The sequence below is a fragment of the Sebastes fasciatus genome, chromosome 2, assembly GCF_043250625.1.
Source record: "Sebastes fasciatus isolate fSebFas1 chromosome 2, fSebFas1.pri, whole genome shotgun sequence".
Lineage (NCBI taxonomy): Eukaryota > Metazoa > Chordata > Actinopteri > Perciformes > Sebastidae > Sebastes > Sebastes fasciatus.
This window is the reverse complement of record NC_133796.1, coordinates 35555025-35580364: the sequence shown is the minus strand read 5'-3', so window position 1 is coordinate 35580364 and position 25340 is coordinate 35555025. Positions and strand designations below refer to the sequence as shown.

The 25340-nt window shown below is 38.9% G+C and overlaps 2 protein-coding genes across 5 annotated transcripts in view; one reads left to right on the top strand and one right to left on the bottom strand.

Moving 5' to 3' along the window:
* LOC141759697 (casein kinase I) overlaps positions 1–25340 on the bottom strand; it is a 407488-nt gene that overhangs the window by 172113 nt on the left and 210035 nt on the right. The window lies entirely within an intron of this gene.
* taldo1 (transaldolase 1) lies at positions 1248–21286 on the top strand. The gene is made up of 8 exons (XM_074622025.1): positions 1248–1441; positions 7990–8113; positions 9138–9245; positions 10819–10950; positions 13396–13571; positions 15649–15846; positions 20487–20632; positions 20765–21286. Exons 1-8 carry the CDS (start codon positions 1342–1344, stop codon positions 20795–20797), a joined length of 1017 nt encoding a protein of 338 aa, XP_074478126.1. The 5' UTR covers positions 1248–1341; the 3' UTR covers positions 20798–21286.

The window sequence follows — 25340 nt, the reverse complement described above, 5'->3', positions numbered from 1 at the left end:
ATACCCATACTATACTGTTTTTATAGTTGGCACTCTATTCTATTCTATCCTATGTCATATTGCTGTACTATACCATGTTATATTATATTACTACCTTTCACCTTATACTATATCTCATATCCCATGCTATATCATAATTTACCATATTATACTATATTATGCTGATATCATATTCTATATTCTATTTATAAATATAGAATATGATTAGAATATAATAAATTATAATTTAACTATTAGGCTACATCTCTATATTAATACAGACAAATGTACCACAACTTTATCATATCATCAGTCTGATGGACTGTTAACATAGACTTGCTGACATGTTTGTCTCTATATGCTCTTGTATGATTTTCTATTTATTGATTGTTTTTATTCTATTCTTATATTAGGTTATTTTTTTATGTACCTCTTATTCATTAATTCATTTTACTTCCTCTTTTTATCTGTAGGCCTTCTGTTAAAAATCTCAAGCCTGCAGTCAATCCTATGAGACCAGGTAGAGGGAGCAGAGTCACCTTAATCACCAGGGGATGAGTCTAGAAGGGGAGGCTATATAAAGGCTGGGTGTGTTCTGTTCAGATCCCTTTTGACTGAGACCATATTGCCACACCAGCAAATTGTTTTCACAAATCCGTTTGTTTGAGACCATGCTTCCAACCCAATCTTGGTACTGTTTTAGAGCAGTGTAATATAGGCAGCTTACCTGTGAGCTAAAGTCAGATTGAGTTCCGGATAGAGAATGTTAAAGTCTTTCACCTTTAAGAAGCCGATGCATTAATAACAAAAATCATCAACATCTATACCTTCATCCCTTATCCATCCTCCAACCTCCACCCATTATCATCTCTGAATAAATGGTTAACTGGCTCTTGGATCCTGGTGTTTAATGTGCATCCCAGCTAGAAGTTCAATGATCCAGCATTAATACTCTCACACAAGGCAACAATGATCTAATTTAGGCCTAGATTATTAAGTATTTTTTTTCACCTACTGTCCATGTGCTGTAAAGTAAAGTTTTGAATGCAGGACTTTTTTTCACACTGTTGTATTGCTACATCTCTGAACTTCTTCCACCACTTGCATTGCTAAATCTCAATCAACCATCAATCAGTTTCGTAAGAGTCATATTTGTGATTGTTTCCTGACATTGTTCTTCTTACTGACAGTTATTTACTCATTTCTCTGTACTGTACCAGCTTCCTTCCTCATCTGTCCGGAGCGCGCTCCCGCTGCCTCTCTTCCCTCTGGCAGTGCGCGCTCCCGTGTCTGTGACAGTCTTCCTGCTCTCACGTGTTGTCTGTCTGTGTATAAAAGGGTCCTCTTGTCTCTCTGCTCATCATGTCCACTGTGTCCCCAGACAAGCGGAGGAAGATGGAGTCAGCGCTGAACCAGCTGAAGAAGCACACCGTGGTGGTGGCGGACACCGGAGACTTTAACGGTACAAAACAACCCTACTTCTGATATAACATGCTAATGCTAACTCGGTTAGCATGATGCTAACAGCTTTAATGTGAATGACCGTTGAGTCAAGTGTGATGTTAGCATCGTTAGCATGTGATGTTAGCATCAGTCTCCATTCACTCAGACCGGCAGGCTAATGGTAGCTAGCTAACTGTCAAGTTAAACAGCTTGTAGGAGGTTTTACGGTAGTTTATTTGCTTCTTACTAAAGTTAACAACCTGATAATCCGATTACTTGTTGCCATCGTTACTTAAGTGACAGCAGCTACTCACGTTAGCCGCACGAGCACTAACAGCATGACGTCTTTGCTTATTCAATTAAAAATGCAGTTATTGTGTTTATATCAGCCTCTTAACCTCACACATTACATAGTTTGAAACTAGCTAGAAACATATCAGTAACTTAATTGCCAAGGGTATTATATAATCAATGACAATGATGAACATGAGTAGAGTAGCAGGCATGCCACTGAAGGGAGATTCACTTCCTCAGGTGAAAACTAACCTGTTGAAGAGTACTGTAGTAAACAGAGAAATGGTGAAGTGGAGCACTCTGCCTGGTTATATCATTCAAGAAAATAGCAAAAATCTATTTAAAATATTATTGAAAAAACCTCTCCTAGCTGAACAGCTCTCTGTGTCTGCTGATATTTAGCTAACATCAAATCATAAAAGGTTTAATGTTGGATAAATACAAAGTCACGTTAATACTTATGGTAAAATAAGTTGTTGCTTGTTCTGTTTTTGTATTTTGACATAATATACTATGGCCCAACCACTAATGAATCATATTTACCTCTGTACTCTGTGAATAGTACTAACTTGAACCTACAGGACCTGTGTTGTGTGTTGGGTTGTGTCTTAAATATTGTTGTTTTGTTGCTGTCGCTTTTGATGTTGTGGTCATTGTTGGTAAAGATTGTAATGTGATTGTGTACTGAAATGTAGCTTAACAGTTCAAAGTGATTTAAGTGGACTCCAGGAAGAATAGCTGGGCTTCAGCCACAGCTAATGGAGAACCCAATAAAAGATAAAGATAAAGCTACAACTTGCACTTTTTTAGCATGCTGTGTGGTGAAAGTATAGATGATGTGGTGAAGAAACTAAGCTATAGACTTGTTGTGCAACTTGTGTCAACACGCAACAGGATGTAGAAAGTAATTTATCCTTCCTCGTTTGTGCCTTTCATGCGACAGTGAAAAAGGTCATGTTTCTCAATGGTTCAGAATGAGGAACTGTGTGCAGTAATACGATTACAGAGTGCTGCAAACCAGATAGTTCCTCATACTGGGCTTTGCAGACTCACGATGACATGACAGAACTGGTTTGTGACAGCCAGGCATGACTCTGGCAAGCTGATCATGTTACTCCTATTACACCGCAGGAGTTGTGACTGTTTGCATAGACCTTTCTTTTTTTTATGTGTTAGTGTGTCAGCAAATTACATACTTGGCTTACTATAATTTAGACAAAAGAATGCGTCTCTGTTGAGGCATGCATAAAGGGAATGGACAGTAACACTGTATTTTTTAGTGCGTTCCCATGATGCTGTTATTATAAGTCGATCAACAGAAAAATATCTGACAACAATTTTGATTAGTGGTTATTGTTTTAAGTCAATCATCAAGCAAAATACTAGGGCTGTCAAACGATTAAAGTATTTAATCGCAATTAATTGCATGATTGTCCATAGTTAATCATGATTAATCACACATTTTTTTTATCTGTTCAAAATGTACCTTAAAGGGAGATTTGTCGAGTGTTTAATACTCGTATCAACATCGTAGTGTGCAAATATGCTTGCTTTATGCAAACAATGACAAATATTGTCCAGAAACCCTCACAGGTACTGCATTTAGCATAGAAAATATGCTCAAATCACAACATTGCAAACTGCAGCCCAACAGGCAAAAACAGCTGTCAGTGTGCTGACTTGACTATGACTTGCCCCCAAACTGCATGTGAGTATCATAAATTGGGCATGTCTGTAAAGGGGAGACTCGTGGGAGAACCTATTTTCATTCACATATCTTGAGGTCAGAGGTCAAGGAACCCTTTTGAAAATGGACATGCCAGTTCTTCCTCTCCCAAATTTAACATAAGCATTATTTAGCTTCCTTTGCAACAAGCTAGTATGACATGATTCCTTAGGCTTTCTAGTTTCATATGATGCCAGTATCTTCACTCTAGCTTTAAAACTGAGCCTGCTACAACCTAAAAATCACAAGTTGCATTAATGCGTTAAAGAAATTAATGGCATTAAAACAAATTGGTGTTAATGCGTTATCACGTGAATTTTGACAGCCCTACAAAATACCAAACAGTTTTTTATTCTAGCTTCTCAAAAGTGAGTATTTGCTGTTTTTGTCAGGTCTTGGTTTTGGACTGTGTTCATCTTCAGACTAAACTTAAGTCAATTAAACTAAATTTATAGTACCTTCCATACAAGTTAGTGCAACTCAAAGTTCTTTACAGGTGACTGACAAGCTAATAATAAAGTGAAATATGAGCTGTAAAATTATTGGTGTAATGTTTTTTTTATTCTAAATCGACCTTCGAAGTCCAAAGCAGGATCAGCGATTCTTTTAGTTGTTTTTTTCTCTCCGCAACGCCGCCTACTTGTGTGTGCCCGAAGGAAAAAACAAAAAAACATTTCAAAGAGGACACAGCATATCTTACCGGTAGCCTGCAGCTGAAAGATGACACCAAGTTAGATAGTTAGTCATTTAGTTAGTTGGCTAGTTAGTTAAAGGAAAACACAGGTAACATTAGGCAGATAATGTCTCTAGTATTTGCTTTGGTGATAAGTTTTACTTTGTGACAGGTGTTTTGGTACACTAATGTTGAGCCATGTTCTGAGATGTTCTGCCATTAGCTAGCTACTGGCAGAAGCTACAGGGAAGTTACGTAAACAAACGCTATAACGTGGGCTTCAGAATGCAGTAGTGCTTTGGGCATTTATTTTCTTAGCGACCCTGTCTTTGAACGGTCTGAATGAGACAGCAGAGGAGGAGAGACAGGTGATCGCAGAGGGGAGAGGACGGGAGATGGGGAGACAGTCAGCTGCAGCTGGACTCCGTGCCTGTAGGAGGGCTCTTTCAGTGTCACTATAGCCAGCGCTGCAGTAACGTTACTGATCTCCGTTTCAGCATCAGTTTATGAAATTAAATGTTTTGTCCTTGGTTTTAACATTGTAAAACTCATCTTTATATCTGGGAGCAATACAGTAGTGTCCCCACTTTTGTTTTCTTCTGTCCTGTGTCTCCTCAGTGTCCGTCTCCATTTCACGGTCTCTACCGTTGTATCTGTAACTCAGCCGAGCCCACCATTCTTGTGACGTCACAGGCTACTGTAGAGTACTGCAACATGGCAGCGCTCTTTCCACGAAAGCTGCATGAAAGATAAAACAAAGCTTCTTTTTTCTTTTAATGCTGACATTTGTCATGTTTGTTATTGGTATTGTTTGTAATTGTTCATTAGAGTGGAAATCCATTCAGTAAACCAGCTTCACTTCCACTTTAAATTGAATCGTGACCTTAAAATCAAAAGTCAAATCGAAACGTGGATTTGGAGAATCGTGACACCCTTAAAATACGCACATAAAATAATTTGAAAACGTCACCTCAGACTCTAGGAGAGAAACTGCCATTTTTAGATTGAAAACAATTAATCAAAAAATCAAAGTGATGAGAAGAGTCATTACTCAAGATTTACACAGCCATTAGCTTCTGTTTCTTAGAGGCTTCCATTTAAATATTTTAAGTATGCATGAATGTTGTAAGCAAGTTTAGACATGTTGATCAAGCGGCACACCTTCAGTTTCACATAAGACATGCAAGAACTTGGTCAAACATGGTGTCACACCACGCTCTTGCTTCACTTATGTAAGTGGGGGGGGTGAGAGAATTCGTAATAGCTTGAAAGTAAATGGAAGTTGTGAAAGTTTGCTCAAGACTTGTTGCTAACTAATTATCTTGCACAGTTATTGATGGTTCAAAGAAGACATACATTTAGAGAAGGATCCTAAGGAGAGGAAGAATTGTTCACTACTGCTTTGGGCAGATGAGCGACTTGTGTGTCCATGCTAATGTCACATTTAGATTAAGACCGTAATCTGACTGTGATATTGAGTACATTATGGATTTTTGCTCAGTTATTTGGAATCTAAAATTTGATTTAAATTTCTAGTATTTCCATGCATCACCATGCTTGCAGAATGATTTGTGTAGAGAGCAGTTAGCATTCAAATTAAAGCACATTCATCAATGTGAAAAGAGGTTCTTTGTTTGTCTTATTTTGTGGCTAACTAGATGTTTCCCCAAATGCTTTTACTCATCCCTCTGGACATTAACCTGATGCTCCAACTAACTACCAAATTATGCGACTGCAAACTTTTTAAAGATGCAGTTGTACTTACGCCATAATCCGATTATTTGTAGTAATTATGCTTTATTGTGCATGTTAATGTAGTCGGGGGTACACACTGGGCCATCAGGCTTCTCAACACATAGACTTCTAACACATACCCGCTGTCTGCACTTTTTACTGCCACATTGTGCCACTTTATGTATATATTACAGTACTGTTGGAGACAGTGTATGTGTTGGAGACATATATATGGTACACCGCTGTAATCTTCTCTTGAACTGTGTAGCGTCTTCTTGAACTGTTGATCACGAGTATTCAGTCCAAACCCACTGACCTGCAGAAGGATCCAATTTTTTTTGAGAGATAACTGGCTCCAGAACCAGAGGCAGGCTTTGTCTGTTAGACTGAAGAGCTGGCAGCACCGACTGGACTCTGCTGCAACAATCGAGTGCTGACATAAAACCACTGCTTCATGAAAAGGTCGCTCATGTGTATCAAATTAAAATCTGCAGTTCAGTCCTGTACACAGCAACAGGATTTTTTTTTAAAAGTAGAATTCTGTAGGTTATGGAATACATTAACACAGGCCTTGTGACATTTTGCTGCAGATCATAAAGATTATTCAACTCTTAAGTCAATTTATCATAATGTTTCACATAATTGTAATATTTTGAGCTAAGTTTTCATAAGCTGCTTGTTAGTGTTTCCTTTTTTTCCATTACTTTTATAGATGCTTAAGTTGCAGTATAGAAGTCTGAAGAATTCCTAGCAGCATATAATCAAGCTTTATTAATAAACAAGTCTATTAAAGCATTAATCATTGCCCTACTTATTTAAACCTTTCTTTGTCCTCCTGAGGGTGGTGTTATATCAACAGAAGAAACACTGATATCTTCTGAGTCTGAATAGGTTGTTTTTAGAGGATGGAACAGTAAATATTTCTACACAGTAGATGGCGACATTTTCCATCTCACAGCAGCAGGATATTGTAGATTCAACTGGTTTAGTCAGTTGTCAGACAGTAAAGACTGGGGAGGTTTAGGATATACTTACAACCAGTGATGCATTTATGAAAGCTCATAATAAAAACTTATATAAAGACTTATAACATTCAAGGGAAACTTGAGTTTTAATAAATCCCAAATTTTGAATGTCATGTTTGTCGTTATGTTTCTGCTTATTTAATGTATTATAGAGCAGACCTTTAACTCTTATTTTGTAATTGTACGTTATGTGAAGGGCAGTCAATCGATTCAGATATTTATTTGTGATTAATCGCACATTTTATATCTGTTTAAAATGTACAGTTAAAGGTACTGTTTAACTTCTTACACGTATAAATCATTGCGGGTACACCTGCAGAGAATAAGCGTTTCGGTTAATTATTTAGCTCCGTCATTCCTAAAGACTGGGTCAGGACCCACAGATTGGCCAAATTAAACTTGCAGAATTTCTTCCAAAGTCTTTAACTCTTTAACATTATTTGTGCAGTACACCTTTGAGCCACACGAGGGAGCCTGAATGTTTGTATTGTTCTGATAATTGTAGCCTACTTATAACACTGAATCTAATATGAAAGACTAGCGTATATTCTGTTTGTTTTACTGATGAGAGGAAAGACACCAGAGCCTGTTAGCTCTGCCTAAATGCATTTATTTGGTCTCTTTTTTAAAATGGGTTTTCAATAACCCACGCATAAAAAAAAAAGTTGTGATTTATCAAACATATATCTCTTCGAAATGTCTGGTTTACCTATTCAATATAGTATAAGGGGATGCAGAAATGGCAGTAAAAATGGTCATGAACGTTTAATTTATGCACAAATTTGCTCTTCTCACGATTTATAGATAAGGCCTGTTGTGAATTGGGTCGTGATGGTTTGTCATTTTTAAAAAAGTAGGTCACCGGAAAATAAGTTTGGAAAACACTGGTTTAAGTCAGTCATTTACTGGATCAGAAAACCTCCAGAAATTAGAAAATAAATTAATTTTAAAATCTGTTATGAAGTATTAGGACATCTACCATGATTATACCCTGGGCTTGTGGATGTCTCATACATGGATGATCCCCTGTATGATATTTATAAGAATGTGAGAAAGCCAGGTTGCAGGTGTGTGTGTGACTTTTAACTACTTTGCTCTGTCTTCCCATCCTGCAGCCATCGACGAGTACAAGCCTCAAGATGCCACCACCAACCCATCTCTTATCCTGGCTGCTTCCAAGATGCCAGCCTACCAGCACCTGTTGGATCAGGCCATTAAATACGGCATCGCCAATGGCGGGTAAGATGTTGCGCACAAATGAGAGTTAACACCCTAAAATAAAAAAATTCTTTAGTTGCGTAACTGTTGAATTACTCCAGAGGTCAAACCGGAATAGAAACAGCCTTGAAGTAGAAGTTATTTGCTAAAAAAAAGGGAACATTTTATGTGGTTTTGCAGATGTTGCACAGCACACGATTCTTCTGTGCAAGGTGTTGACAAAGTTCCTTAATTTACAGCAGGCAGTTAACAGTAATGTGTTAGTCTGATGCCTGCTTAAACTCTTGTAATGTATTGTGGTTCGATACTATCAGGATACAATAGTTTGAATCAAAATGCATTGCGATTTTTAAGTATTTCGATTTGATAGTACGATTTATTGTGATTTTTGTTAACTTTTTCAACACTAGACCATGGGAAAAAGTTGAATCATACACTTCTAGGGACTTTTATTTTGGAAAATTTCTAAAATAATAATGTAAAAATTTTCCCTTTGCTAACACCTGATTTTGAAAACCGGACGTACACAGGTGTATACTTCAGCTAACGTCGCCAAGTCCGTCAATTTGTTTGGAGATGGTTGATTGGTTTTGTGTCTTTGTGCCTTACTAGTTTAGTATTTTTTATATATATATATATATATATATATATATATATATATATATATATATATATATATATATATATATATATATATATATATATATATATATATATATATATATATAACTGCACAATGCCCATTTTCATAAAATTCCTTTTTCAGTGTAACTCTGACATTAAAGGTGCTACATTTGATATCCAGAGCATTAATATAGCAGCAAACAACTATTTGCTATGTAAAGATATAGTGGCGTAATTTCTACCTGAGCAGAGAACAAAGTCGCTCTCCCTCTGTGTATTCATCAGAGATTCTCTGTACTATGTTGACATAGCCATTAGCTACTAGCCGTTGCCATGTTGAGAGCCATTGAGAGGCAATAGAAATACTGCCAATCCCATATTTAGCACCTGAAAGCTTCATAATGTTTCCTTCTCTGTCCAGAACTGAAGAGGAGCAGGTAGCCAACACCATGGACAAGCTGTTTGTGAGTTTCGGGCTTGAGATCCTCAAGAAGGTCCCAGGCAGAGTCTCTACTGAGGTGGATGCCAGGTAGGTGCAAACAACACGTCACAAGGTGCTAATTATGACAGGAAACTTGTTACGAAAATGTTTTTTTCAAACTTCGTGCATAAAAGCTGGCATTTACAGAACATGTCGTTTATGTCATCACTCTTATGTGAAAAACTCGATTTACTTTTGATTTATGTTGTGACATTCTTTGGAGGATTCCAGTAAATCCTTCTACAGTATTTTGTTGTCCACTTGGATACCACCACACAATATACTTAAATCTCCACTCACAACATTATGTTTCATGTCTTTAAATTCAGGATGTAATTTCCTATATTAGTTGGCAGCCACATTACTGAGTAATTAGTAAAATCCTATAGAATAGAAAATTCATTTTTTCCTTGAGAAAAACCTTTGTTTAAACAACTTACATTGTCTATCTTTGCAACACAAACTCAGTAAAAGATAAACACAGCAACAGCTTTTATCTAATGCCGGGTTTCCACCAAAAGTTCCTGGGACTTTTTAGTCCCTAGAGCTAAGGAGGTCCCTTTTTAAGGAACTAAAAGGTTCCTTCAGCTCACTCTTGCCTGCGTTTCCACCGCAGCTTAAAGACCTGCAAAAAGGCAAAGTAGAAAAACAATCATGACATGTGACACGGGCTGCTGGTGGTCACAGCGGTAATCACACACAAAGAAAAAATGCTCTCACTGCGACGACATTTACTGCTGCGTAGTATTTACTGATGGATGTAATGATGCAGAGGAGGAAAATGAAACTAAGAACGTCTGTTTCCACAGTAAATCATCTGTTGAGGGTTTGTTGGTTATTTATTTGTGCTTTAGAACGTTCTTTCTCTCATTCACGGCACCGTTGCACTGCACTCTCTGTCTCTCTTCTACCGCTCATCCTCTCGCTCGTGCGATCTCTCTCTCTCTTTTCTTTTTCTTTTTTTCTCTGTCTTTTTTAAAATGAGTTGGGAAGCTGACAGCAAAGCCTGACTTTATTTTTAATGTTATCAAACAAAGACAAATGCATTTCATTCTGGAATGGTCCTAAATCAATACTAGAGTACTTCCTTGTTTTATGAATGAAGCGGTACAGTTGAAGCATCGGCGCTGTGTGTGTGTTTGACCAATCAGCGACGGTCATCCCTGCAAACTCCACCCGAAAGTTCTGGTACCATTAAAACGTACTAACCCATGACCAGGGCCTTTTTGGGGGGTAAAAAGGCCCAGTAAAATGTCCCTGGAACTTCATTTTGACCCTGGTCCCTGCTGTCGAAACGCAAAGAGTTCCTCAGGGGAAAGTTCCTGCGGTGGAACGGGGCTTAAAGCACTTAACAATTTGCCTCTCATTCAACCATTTGTATACACACTCCAACAAAGCTACCATGTAAGACACTGGCCCAACCATCGGGAGCAACGGGGGGTAAGAGTTTTGCTCTTGGGGATCAAACCACCTCTGCGATTACTGGATGACCCGCTTTACCTGCTGAGCCACCGCCTCCACAACAAATTATTGAAATGAGTCTTGTATAAAACTAAATAATTGTGTCTCAAGATAGCGTGCGGCATACGTAATTGCTGTTTCATTTATTTTCATCTGACAGACTATCTTTTGATAAAGACGAAATGATTGCCAAGGCCCTGAAGCTCATCGCTCTCTACAAAGAATCAGGCATTGCCAAGGAGCGTGTGCTAATCAAGCTGTCATCCACATGGGAAGGAATCCAGGCCGGCAGGTAATGTAATGTTAGCTATGCTCCCCTACCACTTGTTTTGTCTGTCTCAGCTTATTGTTTTTAGCAGTTTATCATATTGATGGATGGGGTTTATGATCTTTTAGGTATGTGAAGCAATTTTACCTTGTCTGACGTTAGGTACCGCAGGGTTATTTACATACAGGGGAAGCATGCTGCCTTACCTGAAATAATGACCGCCACTAAGTCAAATGATGAATCAACTGTTAATTTGAGGAAACGTTCAGTAAATAATGTTTTCTTTTACAAATGGCCAAGTTTCTTAATAGGTTCTGGAAATTATGTCATTCTCATAACACTCAAAATATTCAGGGCACATGTTTCAGGGAGACAGCTTTATGATCAGTCATTTATGGCACTGGTGGATAAAGTGCTGCAGACGGTATGCATGTGTTGTCACTGTGTATGCACTCCACCACACTCGCACATAACTACTAGGGCTGGGACGATATATCATGATACTTGGGTGCCGACTCACTATGTAATGCGATTTTTAAGTATTGCGATTCAATTACGATGTATTGCGATTTTTTTTTTTTCAACTATTTTAACACTAGACCATGAGAAAAAGTTGAATCATACACTTTTAGGGACTTTTACTTTGGAAATATCTAAATGAATAAAGTAAAAATGTTTGATTTTCAGCATGTATGTAGTCAGAGATGTCCTGAAGTCAAATATATCAGGCATTGTCAGGTATTATTTATTCTTTTTCCAGCAACCCAAAAATCAAAAAATAAAGACATTTCCCTCACAAATTAGTGGTATTTTCTTTTTAATTTATAAGGGACATGTAATGTTTTTTACTTTCCATATATGTATTTTGTATGTACATTTCCCTTTGTTAACTAGTTTCGAACCGAATGCTTCGAAGCTTCGACCATTGCCATGGTATCCAAAGCCCTATTTGAATGCTAAATTTCACTTCTTTTTATTTATATATATATATATATATACAAGTATGTAATAATAATGTATAAATCCCCAAATAGCCCATAAAATGATAAATAATCCCACAATATTATTCATATCCAACATTAAGTATTATTAGTTATTCTCAGACGGATGTCGCTGTTTGATGTCGGTCCCAGGCACTGAAACAGGGGAGATGGAGACAGACAGACAGAAGAACATGCCAGCCTACTGTGCTGCGCTGCTCCACGAAGCTTTGAATACCTTTTGATTATTTCTCACCGAAGCTTTGAAGCCCAAAAAATGGTATTCGAGACAGCCCTATTGTTAACACCTTATTATGAAAACCGGACGTAGTCACACATGTATACTTCCTCTAACTTCGCAGAGTCCGTCTCTAGCTCTCCCGTCAGCTCCGTTCTCTTTGTACATCCATGGTCAGCTCCATCAGGGCCGTTTGAATGCATTTAACATAAATGTCAGTATATGGCTGCTCTACAGTCGTAGCGTCGGCCGATTTGACCACGGAGATGAGAGTGACGGCTGGCTTGACCGCATGTTACCACAATACGATAGCGCTTTCTGTCCATGACAGAGTTAGCTTGAGACTTTAGCCATGATGTCTAGCTCTGCTTTTCCTGACAATGTGTGAAAGTGTTTCCATACTTTACTGTATGTGTAGTGTTTACCACTTTGGATTTAATATGTGAGGGTGCAGGTCGTATCCATGTAGACCCTCCGCTGTTTTATACTTTATCGTTTTGGAGCAGATATGACGTCACGTTACTCGGACTACGACAATAAAAGCGGTAACTTCCTTTAACCCCTGCATGGACTCAAATAAACATATCAATTCTGCCATTCAAACATTGATTTAAAAATTCAAAAATCGCAATACATAGGTGATTCGTTTTTTGGGGGGTTTTTTTGTGTTTTTTTCAACCCTTATTAATTGCAGCTGCCGTCTGCTGTTGGGCGTTAACATGGGGGTAAAATGTGACAGTGAGATGATGGAGAGCTGATTGACCGTCACCTCTACAAAGACATTCAAAGAATTCAGGCCCGTGTCTAAAGAGTATATTAGCAACGTGAGTAGAAGAAACCATGATAATACCAGAGGGGCTGTGTAATATGACTTGAACAAACACATGGACTTCAGAGTGAAACTGGTATTTACTGGTCTACACAGCCAATGTCCCTATAATACCTGAGTTTTGGTAAACCTACAAATCTACCTAGATTGCACCCTGTATCTCTGTTAACTGGACTGCCTCAATTTGATTCCACATATTTAACCAGTGCAAAGTAATAAGACTGAAACTTCGCTCAACCAAAAAGAATGCGCCTTGAGAAAACTGTATTGTTGTGTTCTATATTCTTTGGCTTGTTTTCCATCTTTGAGGAGGTTCTGGTTAAAATGGGAAGCAGAGAAAGAATGCATGTTCACATCTAGACATATTACTGCATGCGACATGTCTTTTTAAATGAAATGTATATTTGTTTTTTTTTGTGCAGGGTCCTCGAGGAGAAGCACGGTATTCACTGCAACATGACCCTGCTGTTCTCGTTTGCTCAGGCTGTGGCCTGTGCAGAAGCAAAGGTAACACTCATATCACCCTTCGTTGGACGCATCCTCGACTGGTACAAGGAGAGTACAGGCCGCGCAAGCTACGAGTCACACGAAGACCCAGGTAATAGAGGCCATCCTCAGTGTTATGAAAAGTGCATTCATGTGAAAATAAGTCACAAGTCACATGTTGATAAGAGTATTAAATACTTGACAAATCTCCCTTTTAAGGTACATTTTGCACAGATAAAAAATGTGTTTCTCTGAATATGTACAGTCATTCACAGTGCATTCCAATACCCATACTGTCATACTATTTAGTATGCCAGGAAAAATATTTACTATGTCCCAATACATAGTATGTCAAATGCAGTATACCAAAAATACCAGGATGTCCTATTACATCCAGTCGCATTTTGCAGTATCGTATTTTTTACATCTGACATCACGGAGGTTCACCGAATGAACTTCAGGTTGACTCGCATACGTACACAAAGCTATATGGAAAACAGGCGTCAGCATTCGGTTGTTCTTTGCCCCACATTATTGTCACTTCTGGTTGCAAAATACCAAGATGGCGACAGCCAAAATGCCGGACTCGAGGCTTCAAAACGGTAGCCCACGAACCACCGTCACGGTGACTACGTCCACCTCTTATATACAGTCTAACAACGCAACATTTTTCTTGACGAAAAAACGATCAATAGTTCTCTTAATTTTGAATAACCGGTATGTTTTTGTTTTTGTGATGACGCTCAAGGAGAAGTACAGGGCGCGGTATCACACACACACATGGAAACCGACTTACCAAATGTCGGGTCACCGGTGTACTGGACAGATTTTTGGTTGCATAACCAAATGGTTGCACTCTGGGAACCTGCCTAAAACCGTATTCGCACTAGAGTTGTACAACCCTGCCATGACGGAACAAACACATTAATTGTCGTGCAGTCGCTTGGCATTAAATGAGCTACTAATAAAAGTAAGTGACACTCGTTACTGAGCTAATTGCCACAACGCCTGTTTTGGTGTGAATGCAGCTAATCGCCACAACGCCTGATTTGGTGTGAATGCAGCCTAACCCCCAAAGTTAAATGAACTGTTATGATTCTGTTATAACACATCATCATTGTGACAGTATGTGTCACTCACAAATAAAGACTGGAATTGGAACACACACCTAACCTGCCACATAAGTACAGCGAGTCATCAAAATAACTAAATGAGCAGTCAAGGAAAAGACTTCATTGTGACTCAGGAAAATACCACTTAGCGCTTTGCACAAAAACATGGAATCAATAAAGAGACTTCAGATAATACATTTAACTGTGTCGTGAAAAAGACTTTCACTCAACAGAGAAAGGTATTCCTGGACACTATTGTGAAGCTGCTAGAAAGGTTTCAATGCCTCATTCAGTCGTCTTTACATAGAGAATATCTAAAACATGCTTTCAAGGTTTTATGTAGCCTAATAACATAAAATGTCTGATTTTACTGGGCTCCACTTTGTTGTGATAGTAGGGCAAATGGTGGCTTTTATCAATACATATGCATTTCAGTGATAAACATACAGAAGAATTAGCTTAAAACCCCTGAAAACATGCTTCAAATTAAGAAAATATTTCCCTATAATGTAAATATAAACGAGTAAATGAGCAATCAAAGTAAATAAAATGTAAAAAGCATCTTAAGGTACTATTTAGTAAGATTTTTTATTTAGTAAGAGTTAAACTCTGTCATCAGATTTTGAATGTTGCAAAATTTAACTATCTATTCTAATCGATAGAGAAAATACATTTTCAGGACCTTTTTAATGCAATTAAACAGCTAATGATGTGAAAACGCAGCTTCTTTGGCAGTACACCAAGTTAAAACATCCCATTAACTTAAGCAAAACATTCACTCATCCTTAAAATAATGTGACTAGACTGAATAACAATGTCTCCACATCCATTATGAGTCATCTTTTCTCAGAACTCGACAACCAAATAAAAATAGATTTTCCACCTCGACAAACAAAACTCGTTTAACAAAAGGAAAAACCACATGATTTAAATAGTACAGTACGTCCTTAAGAAACATCCTTCTGTTTGAACTTTGATTAGGCCGGGGTTAACTGTAATGGAACTGCTAGTCAAGAGTTTAGCATGTTTAGCCTTTTATGCATTTGGGCTTTAAATGTTTCTCTTCTCCTTCCCTAGGTGTGCTGAGTGTGACCAAGATTTACAACTACTACAAGAAGTTTGGCTACAGCACCGTGGTGATGGGCGCCTCCTTCAGGAACACGGGGCAAGTGAAAGCCCTGGCAGGCTGCGATCTGCTCACCATCTCCCCTGGGCTGCTAGCAGAGCTCAGCAAGGACCACAGCACCGTCACAGAGATGCTCAAAGTGGAGAAAGGTACTGTTCTGTGATCCAAAGGCTGCTTTTCTGCAAAATACTGATATCACCATTAACTTTGTCAGTTTTATTTTTTTTCATTGTGCATGGACATTCAGTGAACTAGAAGCATTACAAGGAAAGACATTTCACATTATTAAACAGACCAAACCCAGATGACTGCAGTCTGATTTGGGGCTTTGGCATCTAGTTGTATTATAATTGGAGATCATCGATACCACTTTTTGCAGACCAAGTACAAGAACTTACATTTGGGTACTTGTCAATACTGAGTACGGATATGAGAACTTAAAGCAACAGTGGGTAGAATTGAAGCAAATATATGATTTAAAAAAAAGTTATTTTTATAAAACGGTCACTATATCCTGACAGTAGTGCATGAGACAGGTAATCTGAAAAAAATCATGTGCCTCTGCTCAAACGGTTAAACTAGGCAGCGCTGATCAAATATGAATCAATATTCTGTTTATGTAATGTCTATTTCTCTCCTCAAATGTTTTCAGAAACATCTCGTAGTGTTTAGCTGTAAAATGCAAGCCCCCCCCCCCCAGGAAGCAAATTTTCGTAGTGGCCAAACGGCGGTACTACAACTTCCGAGTCAGTCAAGTGACGAAGACTTTTTCCCATAGACTTACATTGGGAAAGAGCCGTCTGTAAATCAGCGGATAATTTTTTTTGAGGTAAACCAACTTCCCAGTACGAACACTTGGAATAGTCATTATTTAAATCATGAGGTCCTAAAAGTCGAATCCAGAGTTATTTTCCTTCCTCCGTTCATGTGAATGAGACCCAGACCGAGGCTGGAGCGAGGTCTGGGAGGCGGAGTTAAAGGAAACGCTACTGCACCTGCTCTATGGGCCCGGTGGATGCGGAAGATCGCCGGATGATCCGGGTACTTTATCACTCGGCAGTTGAGTCACTTTGGCTTCATGCGCCACTGAACAACTCTCATAGGAATGAACGGGAGCCCGCCTCCAACGCTGTATCCAGTTATCTTAATACATCCATGGTAAAATGAGAAAGTTTGTGACCTGGCAGCCACGTTGAGATAAGTTGAGGAAATACCAAGCACCGCCCACCAGCCGGATCACAAACTTTCTCATTTTACAGCTAAACAGTACACTTCAAGATATTTCTGAAAACATTTGAGGCGAGAAATAGTTTGATCGGACTTCGTTGAATGAACAGCCAATAGGAACGCTCTCTCTCTCTGAAATGACCTGTGATTGGTCAAAGTCTTGAAGCCTAAAAACAGAGCCATGATGAGGTGCAGAAGTCTAATTTTCTCTCAGATCACTTGAATTACAATATGCTGAAAGGTTATTATGGAATTTCTGCCCATTGATGCCAAAACTATACTGCCTACTGCAGGTTTAATAATACCATTACAGTTCTAACAATGACTGAATACATGTTTTATTTTCATCAGAAGTTCCTTCCTGACTTTAACAAATTAAATATACATGATGCTGTTGCTGACATTTTAACATTCATCTCTGTGTTTTCCTGATACAAACAGAGCATAGTTTGCTGTAGGCATGTTAATAACTAACTGTTTAACTGTTTAAATATTACATTTAAAAAAAAAAAAAGCTGAGTGAAACTCAGGAGTGGCTTGTCACTTAGTCAGCCGGCAGCTGGCAAGACACGGGAGCTTGGCTTTGGTCCTTGAGGAGCTGTAGCATTTATTCACCGACCGTCTTAACTTTACACGCACTGCAATGCTACCTTCAGCTATAATGTCACTAATAACTTCATACTCATCATCACACACACACACACACACGCTCGCTCTCTCGACCGGATACTCGCTAACGTTACGCCCGGCTTGCGGGTCGGGTGAACTGGGGACTGCCTGTTTTGCTCATACACTGCAGCTGGCGATGAATTTAACCTGTTTTTGCATCAGGTTATCGTTGCAGCTGGGTGGCTTATCAGACACTTGAAACACAGCAGCCCTGCATGCGAGGCACTAATCTTGTTGCTTTACATGACGTTGCTGTAAAGCGGTATCATGAGCGGTTATATCGGAGTAGTTCTACGAGTTCATGAGCACAGTGTCAGACCTGATACCTGATTACATAGGGGAACAATAGCCATACCCTCTGTTTATAGGCTGCTCTGCAGCTTGTGTTTATGCATATAACCTGACACCTGCTATTAAAATGTCTTATCGTACATTCATCTGCAAAGGATAATAGTGTTGGTGGTTTTGAATAGAAGGATTGTTCTCTAGAGCTCTGATGTTCCCTGTCATCACTGATTATTGGAAGGCACAGAGAGACATGATGGAATTCAAAATGTTTCAGATGACAAATGACATTTGCCATATGTTGAACTATATAGGCTAGGGTTGGGCGGTGCCGTCATACCTTCCTGACCTTTCACTGGGGTTTACGGTATCTGTTGGGGTGGGGCGGGGCTTGCAGTGCACTATACTGCATCATAGAAAGCGCAGCATCTGTTTAAATGACAGTATTGAAAATCATACCATCGGGATTTCTTAATACCCTGGTATACCGTAATACCGTTATACCTAGGGCTCATGAAATTGTTTTTATGTTTTTCCAGATTCCGTGTTTTCCTTTTTTACATTTTTCTGAATTCTGTGTTTTAGAATTGAAGCACATTTTGTCATCAGAACAAGTGTCTGATCAAGTGGTGGATGACTAAGATGTCAACAATTCATAAGAAGATATTCAAAATGTAATAAATATCAGTGAATGTAATACAACATTGCACTATTTTTGTTTTATCCGTGAAATTGCTTCAATACAGCTATTATTAAAAAAACATTCCACCCTTTTGTAAAATGAAGTGCTCTAAATTTAGCTGTTAGTGTTGAATTCCTCCGGTTTTAGGATGACTAACAGGTGACCCCTCCCCCAGGTTTCCCCTCAGCCTGTGTATTGCGCTCTCATTGGCTGTAGCTCCTTGACAGGTCACACATTAAGACTGCCAGGTATTGCATCGGCGAGCCTCTCGGCTCATGTCTCTGAACACCGAGCCAACGCCGATTTGCCTCTGATCTGGGACTTTTGTTGGGAAGCTCCAAAAACTGTTGCCGAATGGAAAATCAGGGTTAACGTCGTGTAGTGTAACATTCCCAGTTAGAGAAGGTGAAAAGTAAAGTTAGACAACGTTTGCCTGGGCCCCCCAAATTACTAAATACACCCCTGAAAAACACCCAGGTCAGTTACTCGCAGTCAGAAACAACGGTGAAATACACTTAACGGAGGTAATTTCCAAATAGGCGTATTAGTCGCTTGCTTTGGCAGCTGTTATAAAGTAGAGCATGGATTTGATTAGCGCAGGTATTTTGCTGGCGGTAACGTTATTAGTGTTAAGTCAGTATCAAGTCTGACATCCGGGAAATACAGTCTTACACACGGGGAAAAACACACACACACACACACAGGTCGCGGCTTACTCACGGTCACAACAGAGAAATACACTCTGGTTTGATTCGGCTATTCACTCGTGTTGAAGAAAAAAAACTAAGGTGGTCAATGAGTCGCGGCCGTTCGGTGCATGTGCCTGTTCGGAACGGGCTGATTGCTTGGCTCCCGGTAGCCTCCCGGTATTGCTGCTTACAGCGTTGACGGAGGCTCGTGCCCATTCGGAACGCGGAGCCGCATTCCGTCTGTCTGCCAGCACACTGTAGGCACACTTGGCAAAATTAATTTACAGATTTTGATACTGAAAAAGGAGGTGTCGGATCCAATCAAATAGGTGCCGGTCCCAATCTGGGAGGACCCGGATCATGTTACGACAGGATCCAGTACAAATTAAGCCTTGATTATAATATAATGAATACATATTTTCATGACATAAGTGAACAACAACCATAGCTTCTGTGTACTGGCTGCTCTGCAGCTTCTGTCAATGCTGACACCTGCTATTAAAATGTCTCCTTGTACATTCTTGCATCAAAAGGGATAATCACAGAAAGGTTATTATGTCATCTCTAATCGGATGTCACAGAGACACGAGATGGAATTCAAAATGTCGGCTATGTGTTAAAACATATAGAGATAACAAATTCAACTTTTGAGGTAGATGTTACCATGCTTTAACATTACCAGCTCTGCACTATATTTGCAGATACTAGTCATTTTTGTTCTTCATGACAAGGCTCAGTTTTAAACAAACAATTTCCAGCACAAAGACTAGTTTAGTTTAACTGTGTTTTTATTTTTTTTACTTGCGTTGAGAAACACAACCCCAGGTAACGCATTTACTATAAACCGTGGTGGACAGAGTTTCAAAAAGACAAAAATCTGGGGGGAAATCTGTAAACAGACCTGCACTTTTGAAGATTTTTTTCAACAATATGCAAAACCTGAAAGCAAAGAATTGGGCATGCAATTGATTTAAACTTTTTGTTAATAAATATTTTTCATACTGTAGTTGATCGCGATTAATTGCAAATTAATAGCACATTTTTTATCTGTTCATAATGTACTTTAAAGGGAGATTTGTCAAGTATTTAAAAAAATCGCAAGTCGCATTAATGCGTTAAAGAAATTAGTGGCATTAAAACAAATTTGCATTAATGCGTTTATCACGTTAACTTTGACAACCCTAACTAAGAGCCATGCTCTTGTTTCCACCTTGACCATGACGGTTTGTTTTTGCAGCCAAGGCCTGTGATCTGGAGAAGATCCACCTGGATGAGAAGGATTTCCGCTGGGAGCACAACGAGGACCGCATGGGCGTGGAGAAACTGTCTGACGGCATCCGCAAGTTCGCTGCTGACGCCGTCAAGCTGGAGACCATGATCAAAGTAAGTTGTTTTTTTTATTTGTGCACTCGTACTAATGACATACTGTTTCCTTGCTGTCAGTATAGAGATGATTCCATTTATGTAACGAGCTTTGTTTGCTGACTCTTTGGTTGTTGTTTTTTTTTATCACAGGAGAAAATGCTCAACGTGAAAAACGGCCAGTAATGGACAGATCTGGCGTCTCTGGCCGCATTCACGGGAAGCATAAGGAGTAAGCAAGCCGCCTTCTTTGTCTTCAACTACCTGAGAGAAGGTCCAAAGCACTCGAAGGCCTTCCCTCTCCTCATCTGACCAAACTCCAGGGACCTCCCTCCTGAATGGACACCTTTCCTCTCTTAGGCTGGGATTAACTCTGCTTGTTTTCTGACCAAACATAGATGGTGACTGATGCTAATGTGGGTGTGAAGAGTCTAATATTTACTAGAAATTTGACCAGAAAGGGAAAAACTTAAAAGACAAATGAGTAAGTTGTTGAGTAAGATCATGTGACTACTAGAAAGAACCATGTGCACTTTTTGCCAGGAAATTACCTCAATTTTTTTATCGACACCATTTGAACAGGGTTGAGGGCAGAACTTGATCAGGACCAACATTGTACCATCATTCCTCAGAATATAATCTTTTGCTCTTTCAATAAATAAAAATCTGTCATGACGGTTTGTTTTGGTTGTGTTTATAATGTGTCTGTCTGTGTTAACAGATCCGTGAGTTACAGCAGGTGTCAGACACAAAAGAAACGCCGCAAGGTGTTTCCGAATGAGGACTACGTCAGTTGAGGTAGAGTGGGATTATTTTTAGCGGTTTCACAAAGCCCTCCTCTTGACGCGCAGCTATTGTCATCATTTTTCACCGTCTCTGGTCAAGCCAGTTGAACTCCATTCTGTCTGCTCAGATTTAGCGGAGCTCCGCCTCAACTCACTCAGACCTGTATAAGAAGAACACGTTTCCTGAAATCCTTTATACTTGTTGTTTGGTGCCAGAACAAAACCGCACTATTAGGTGAAAGCTTTTCAAAGGTAATTAAGGATTTATTGAACTTCTTTGTTAGATAAGTTTGATTTCCTTTTGTGTTTGCTGTGTTTCCGTGTGTTGAGATTGTGGAGATTTGAGTGGACCAGATTTTGTAGATTCAATTGGTCTGTTATATGATTTGAAGGTTTCTGTACTCGCAAACGTTTTACACAATTATAATTTAGGTAACAAACCGATATTAACATTTTAAGCACATAATTAGTGGTCTTACATAGACTTGTAACAATGCACAGAACTTAAAGTAAAACTAGTTCCCTGTCCTGATGAGACATGATAAAGCATTTAAAGTCTTGTAACAAAGAACGACTGTACGACAGAAACTTTAAAGGAATAAGAGCTGATTCTTCATGTTTGTTGTAGGGAGCAAATTTCAGTAAGGAACATGTGGCACTGATGTAATTCAGATGTCTGTGTACAATAAAAGATTGTAACATGAAATATATTTATATAGATATATATATATAATATACAGAAATGAAATTGTTAAAAGCTCAATGTGCTGCACAACTTTAAATAGTCCAACCAGTTGGGTAAATAAATTCCCTCCTTTAACCTTTCGTTGAAGCTCTGCATACCTGACAGTCAGCCGTGCTCCTGAAATGTGTCGTTTCCAGTTTTGAACCTGTTTTGGAAATCATCGTTTAAGAAAACAAAAGTAAAAGACATGGCCGTCAACGTCGTCGTAACAAAAATATTCAAAACATTTCTTCTCAAAACATTGTACCATTTTAGCCTTTTACTTCTACTGTGGCATCTAAAATGTTTTAATGTACAGCATTTCCAGATAATATTCAGACGCCACACATCTTATTACATAAGATCAGAGCCAGATCAATCTGGTAAAGGGCCTCGGGCGGAAATATACAATGGGCCCCTGTTGCCGTCATCAACCAAATATTAACAATAGAATTGACTGAACGGATGGAAATGTTTGTTTCTGGCCCTTGAGTTTGATTTTAATTGTTATTTCACCTGTCTCAAAACCATATGGAACATCAACAATCCAAAAAACAACTTTTTCCAGCTCGGTCCAGAGGTGTTCTGCACCAAATTCGGGGACAATTGGTCAAATTAATCTTCACTTGAAACTGTCTTTTGATGGTTGAGAGCCCCGCAGTGTTGACCACATTGTGCTTTAGGTAATCAAGACGTGTAATTTAACATATTATTCTTGGTTAATATTTATTAGTAAAGTATAAACAAAAGAAGAGGATGAGTAATAACATGGATACTATTTGCACAATAATAGAAGGAAACAATATAAAAGTAAATCAATTAAAATGTGTTTTTAAGAAATGATTTAAAAGTCGATGCAGGTTTTTATCTCTCAAGGCTGATCCAAAGACACAATAGAATGCTGCAGGGATAGCGTATTTTTGTAGGCCAACTAGGAAGTTAGCATCGCCCTGGTTCTCTCGACAAAAAGCCAATGGGATTTTTCCATTTTGTATTATTCCAGAAAATAAACTCTGTGGCAAACAAACGTTTATGACACTTAATTTTTACCATTTTTATGATTTTTGAAATGTGATTGCAGTCGGCAGAAGTAAAAAGCTAACGTTAGGCTATAAACAACTACACCACGGTCGCATGAGCACGAGTATACACAACGAAGCTGTAAAGGCGGACAGGTCAGCATGATGACGTTTAGTAGTCTCATTTAGCCACTTGTTAGCAACCGGCTTCTGTAAAGGCTTCAAAATTCACGAATGGGATATTTATTTATGTATTTTATGTTGTAGAGCAAAACGTTAAAATCCCTTCAGCTTGTGTTAACCACACACCTTATTTCAGGCATCTAAATTAAAACACATTGACTTCCAGACGAGGGGAACCGGAAGTGCTCAAATGCGAACTCATTTCTGGCTTTTAGGACTCTTTCCTGTAGCAGTACATGGTTGCATCCCAAGTCTCTTAAATTGCATCCACGTTTCCCTCACTTACGTCTCTCCATGCATCCCCGGTGGGAGGGACGCAAGTGAGGGAAACGTGGACGCAATTAACAGACTTAGGATGCACCCAGTATAAAAGTCCTTATCGCTTCCTGTGTTCAACCTAAATCTGTGCGTTCCAATACCCACACTATCATACTATTTAGTATGCCAGAAAAAGATTTATACATGGTAGTAATTACCAGGATGTCCTACTATATCCAGTCTCATTTTGCAGTATGCAAGCCAGCATGCTTTTCTGCCTATTCTGACCCACAATACTCTGCTCACTGGATATACTGTATGAGCAAGAGGGTCAAAGCTCAAGGCACAATGTTATGTGGAAGTACTATGTTCTGATTGTATGCATACTGTATGCAACAGTACGTACTTTGTAAGGGCAGCTGCTACTGCAACTTGCAGCAACTTCTCGCAATAGAAGAAGACACAACAGAAGAAGCAGAGTTGTGAAACCATTAACGGGTACTTTCTGTTGTTTGTTCCTTCGTGTCTACCTCTGTTTTTTTTTTCCAACATTATCTTCATAGGTTTTGTGACATACATTACATACATTTTGTAACAGCTCCAAGGCTGAATAATACAGCAATGCACAAGAATGTAATGACATAGATACCAGATCAGTCCCTCCCTCCCACCATCACCACATTCCCCCCATAGCTCACACACATCCAACACACCCCACCCACCCTTTCTGGTCCGACCACTCATTTCCTCAGAGTATGTAGTAGTATGTAGTATGTAGTCGACCTATTCGAAGAAAAAGGAGGAAATAAAAACAGTGCAGGATAATTAAAAAAGGAAAAACATAAAACAAGATAGTTACTGAGAGGGAATAGATAACAGCCCTTGTGTATACATTTTTGTTGTAAGATCGGGATAAAAAGAAAGAAACAGAATAAAACTATGATACAGACATGTCCGACTCACGCATGACAGTCGGATTCAATCCTTATTTGAATATAAACGGAGCACTACAGTATGTTGTGGACTCTGTCTCCAGAAACGTTAGAAAACCACCACAACTCTTTTTTCTTTTCTCCGGACATTCTCTTCAGGTTATAGATGATCTTTTCATTTGGTATACATGATACTAATCTATTAGTCCATCTAGCAGATGTAGGTGTTTGTTCATCTTTCCATTGCGTGGCTGTACATCTGTTGGTTGTGATGAGGGCTATTCTAATGATTCTAATGATATTCTATGATGGATGTGTCGCCCAGTAGGGTTGCTTGCCTCTGTTTCATCATTTGTTTTCTGCAAATATTTTCACTGAGCCAAGGATTATGCTTTCAGCACACCATTGTGTCGGCGCTCATTTTCATTCAGGGACTACATTCCTTTGTATTCACAAATATGAAACGGAAAATATGAAAAATACAGGATTGCACTTGGAGAACAATAGCTGATTAATCATTTGTTGTGTTCACAAATGAAAACTGAAAAATAATAACATTGTAGATGTGATATTGAACATCTCGGTAGTTCAGGTTACAGTCACATGTTCGCTCTATCGTCCAATCATAGATGTCCACGTCTTATCTCAAACTCTGTAATACTCACACTGCTCCTCAACTCTCCTACACTAACTGCTGCTGTGCAATCTATCTTCCTTTACATCCCCAGCCTCCTCCAGCATTTAGTTAGACATAGTTAGAGTTCTATATTTAGAATTGGGAATGTTTCTTTAAATACATGCTGATGAAACAAGAGTTGCACAACCATT

Bases quoted from the DNA above. Each gene is read 5' to 3' on its own strand.
- taldo1 (XM_074622025.1), top strand. From the start codon at position 1,342: ATGTCCACTGTGTCCCCAGACAAGCGGAGGAAGATGGAGTCAGCGCTG. The intron at 10,951-13,395 runs GTAATGTAATGT...TTTTTTGTGCAG, and splicing joins GAAGGAATCCAGGCCGGCAG to GGTCCTCGAGGAGAAGCACG. The intron at 13,572-15,648 runs GTAATAGAGGCC...CTCCTTCCCTAG, and splicing joins CGAGTCACACGAAGACCCAG to GTGTGCTGAGTGTGACCAAG.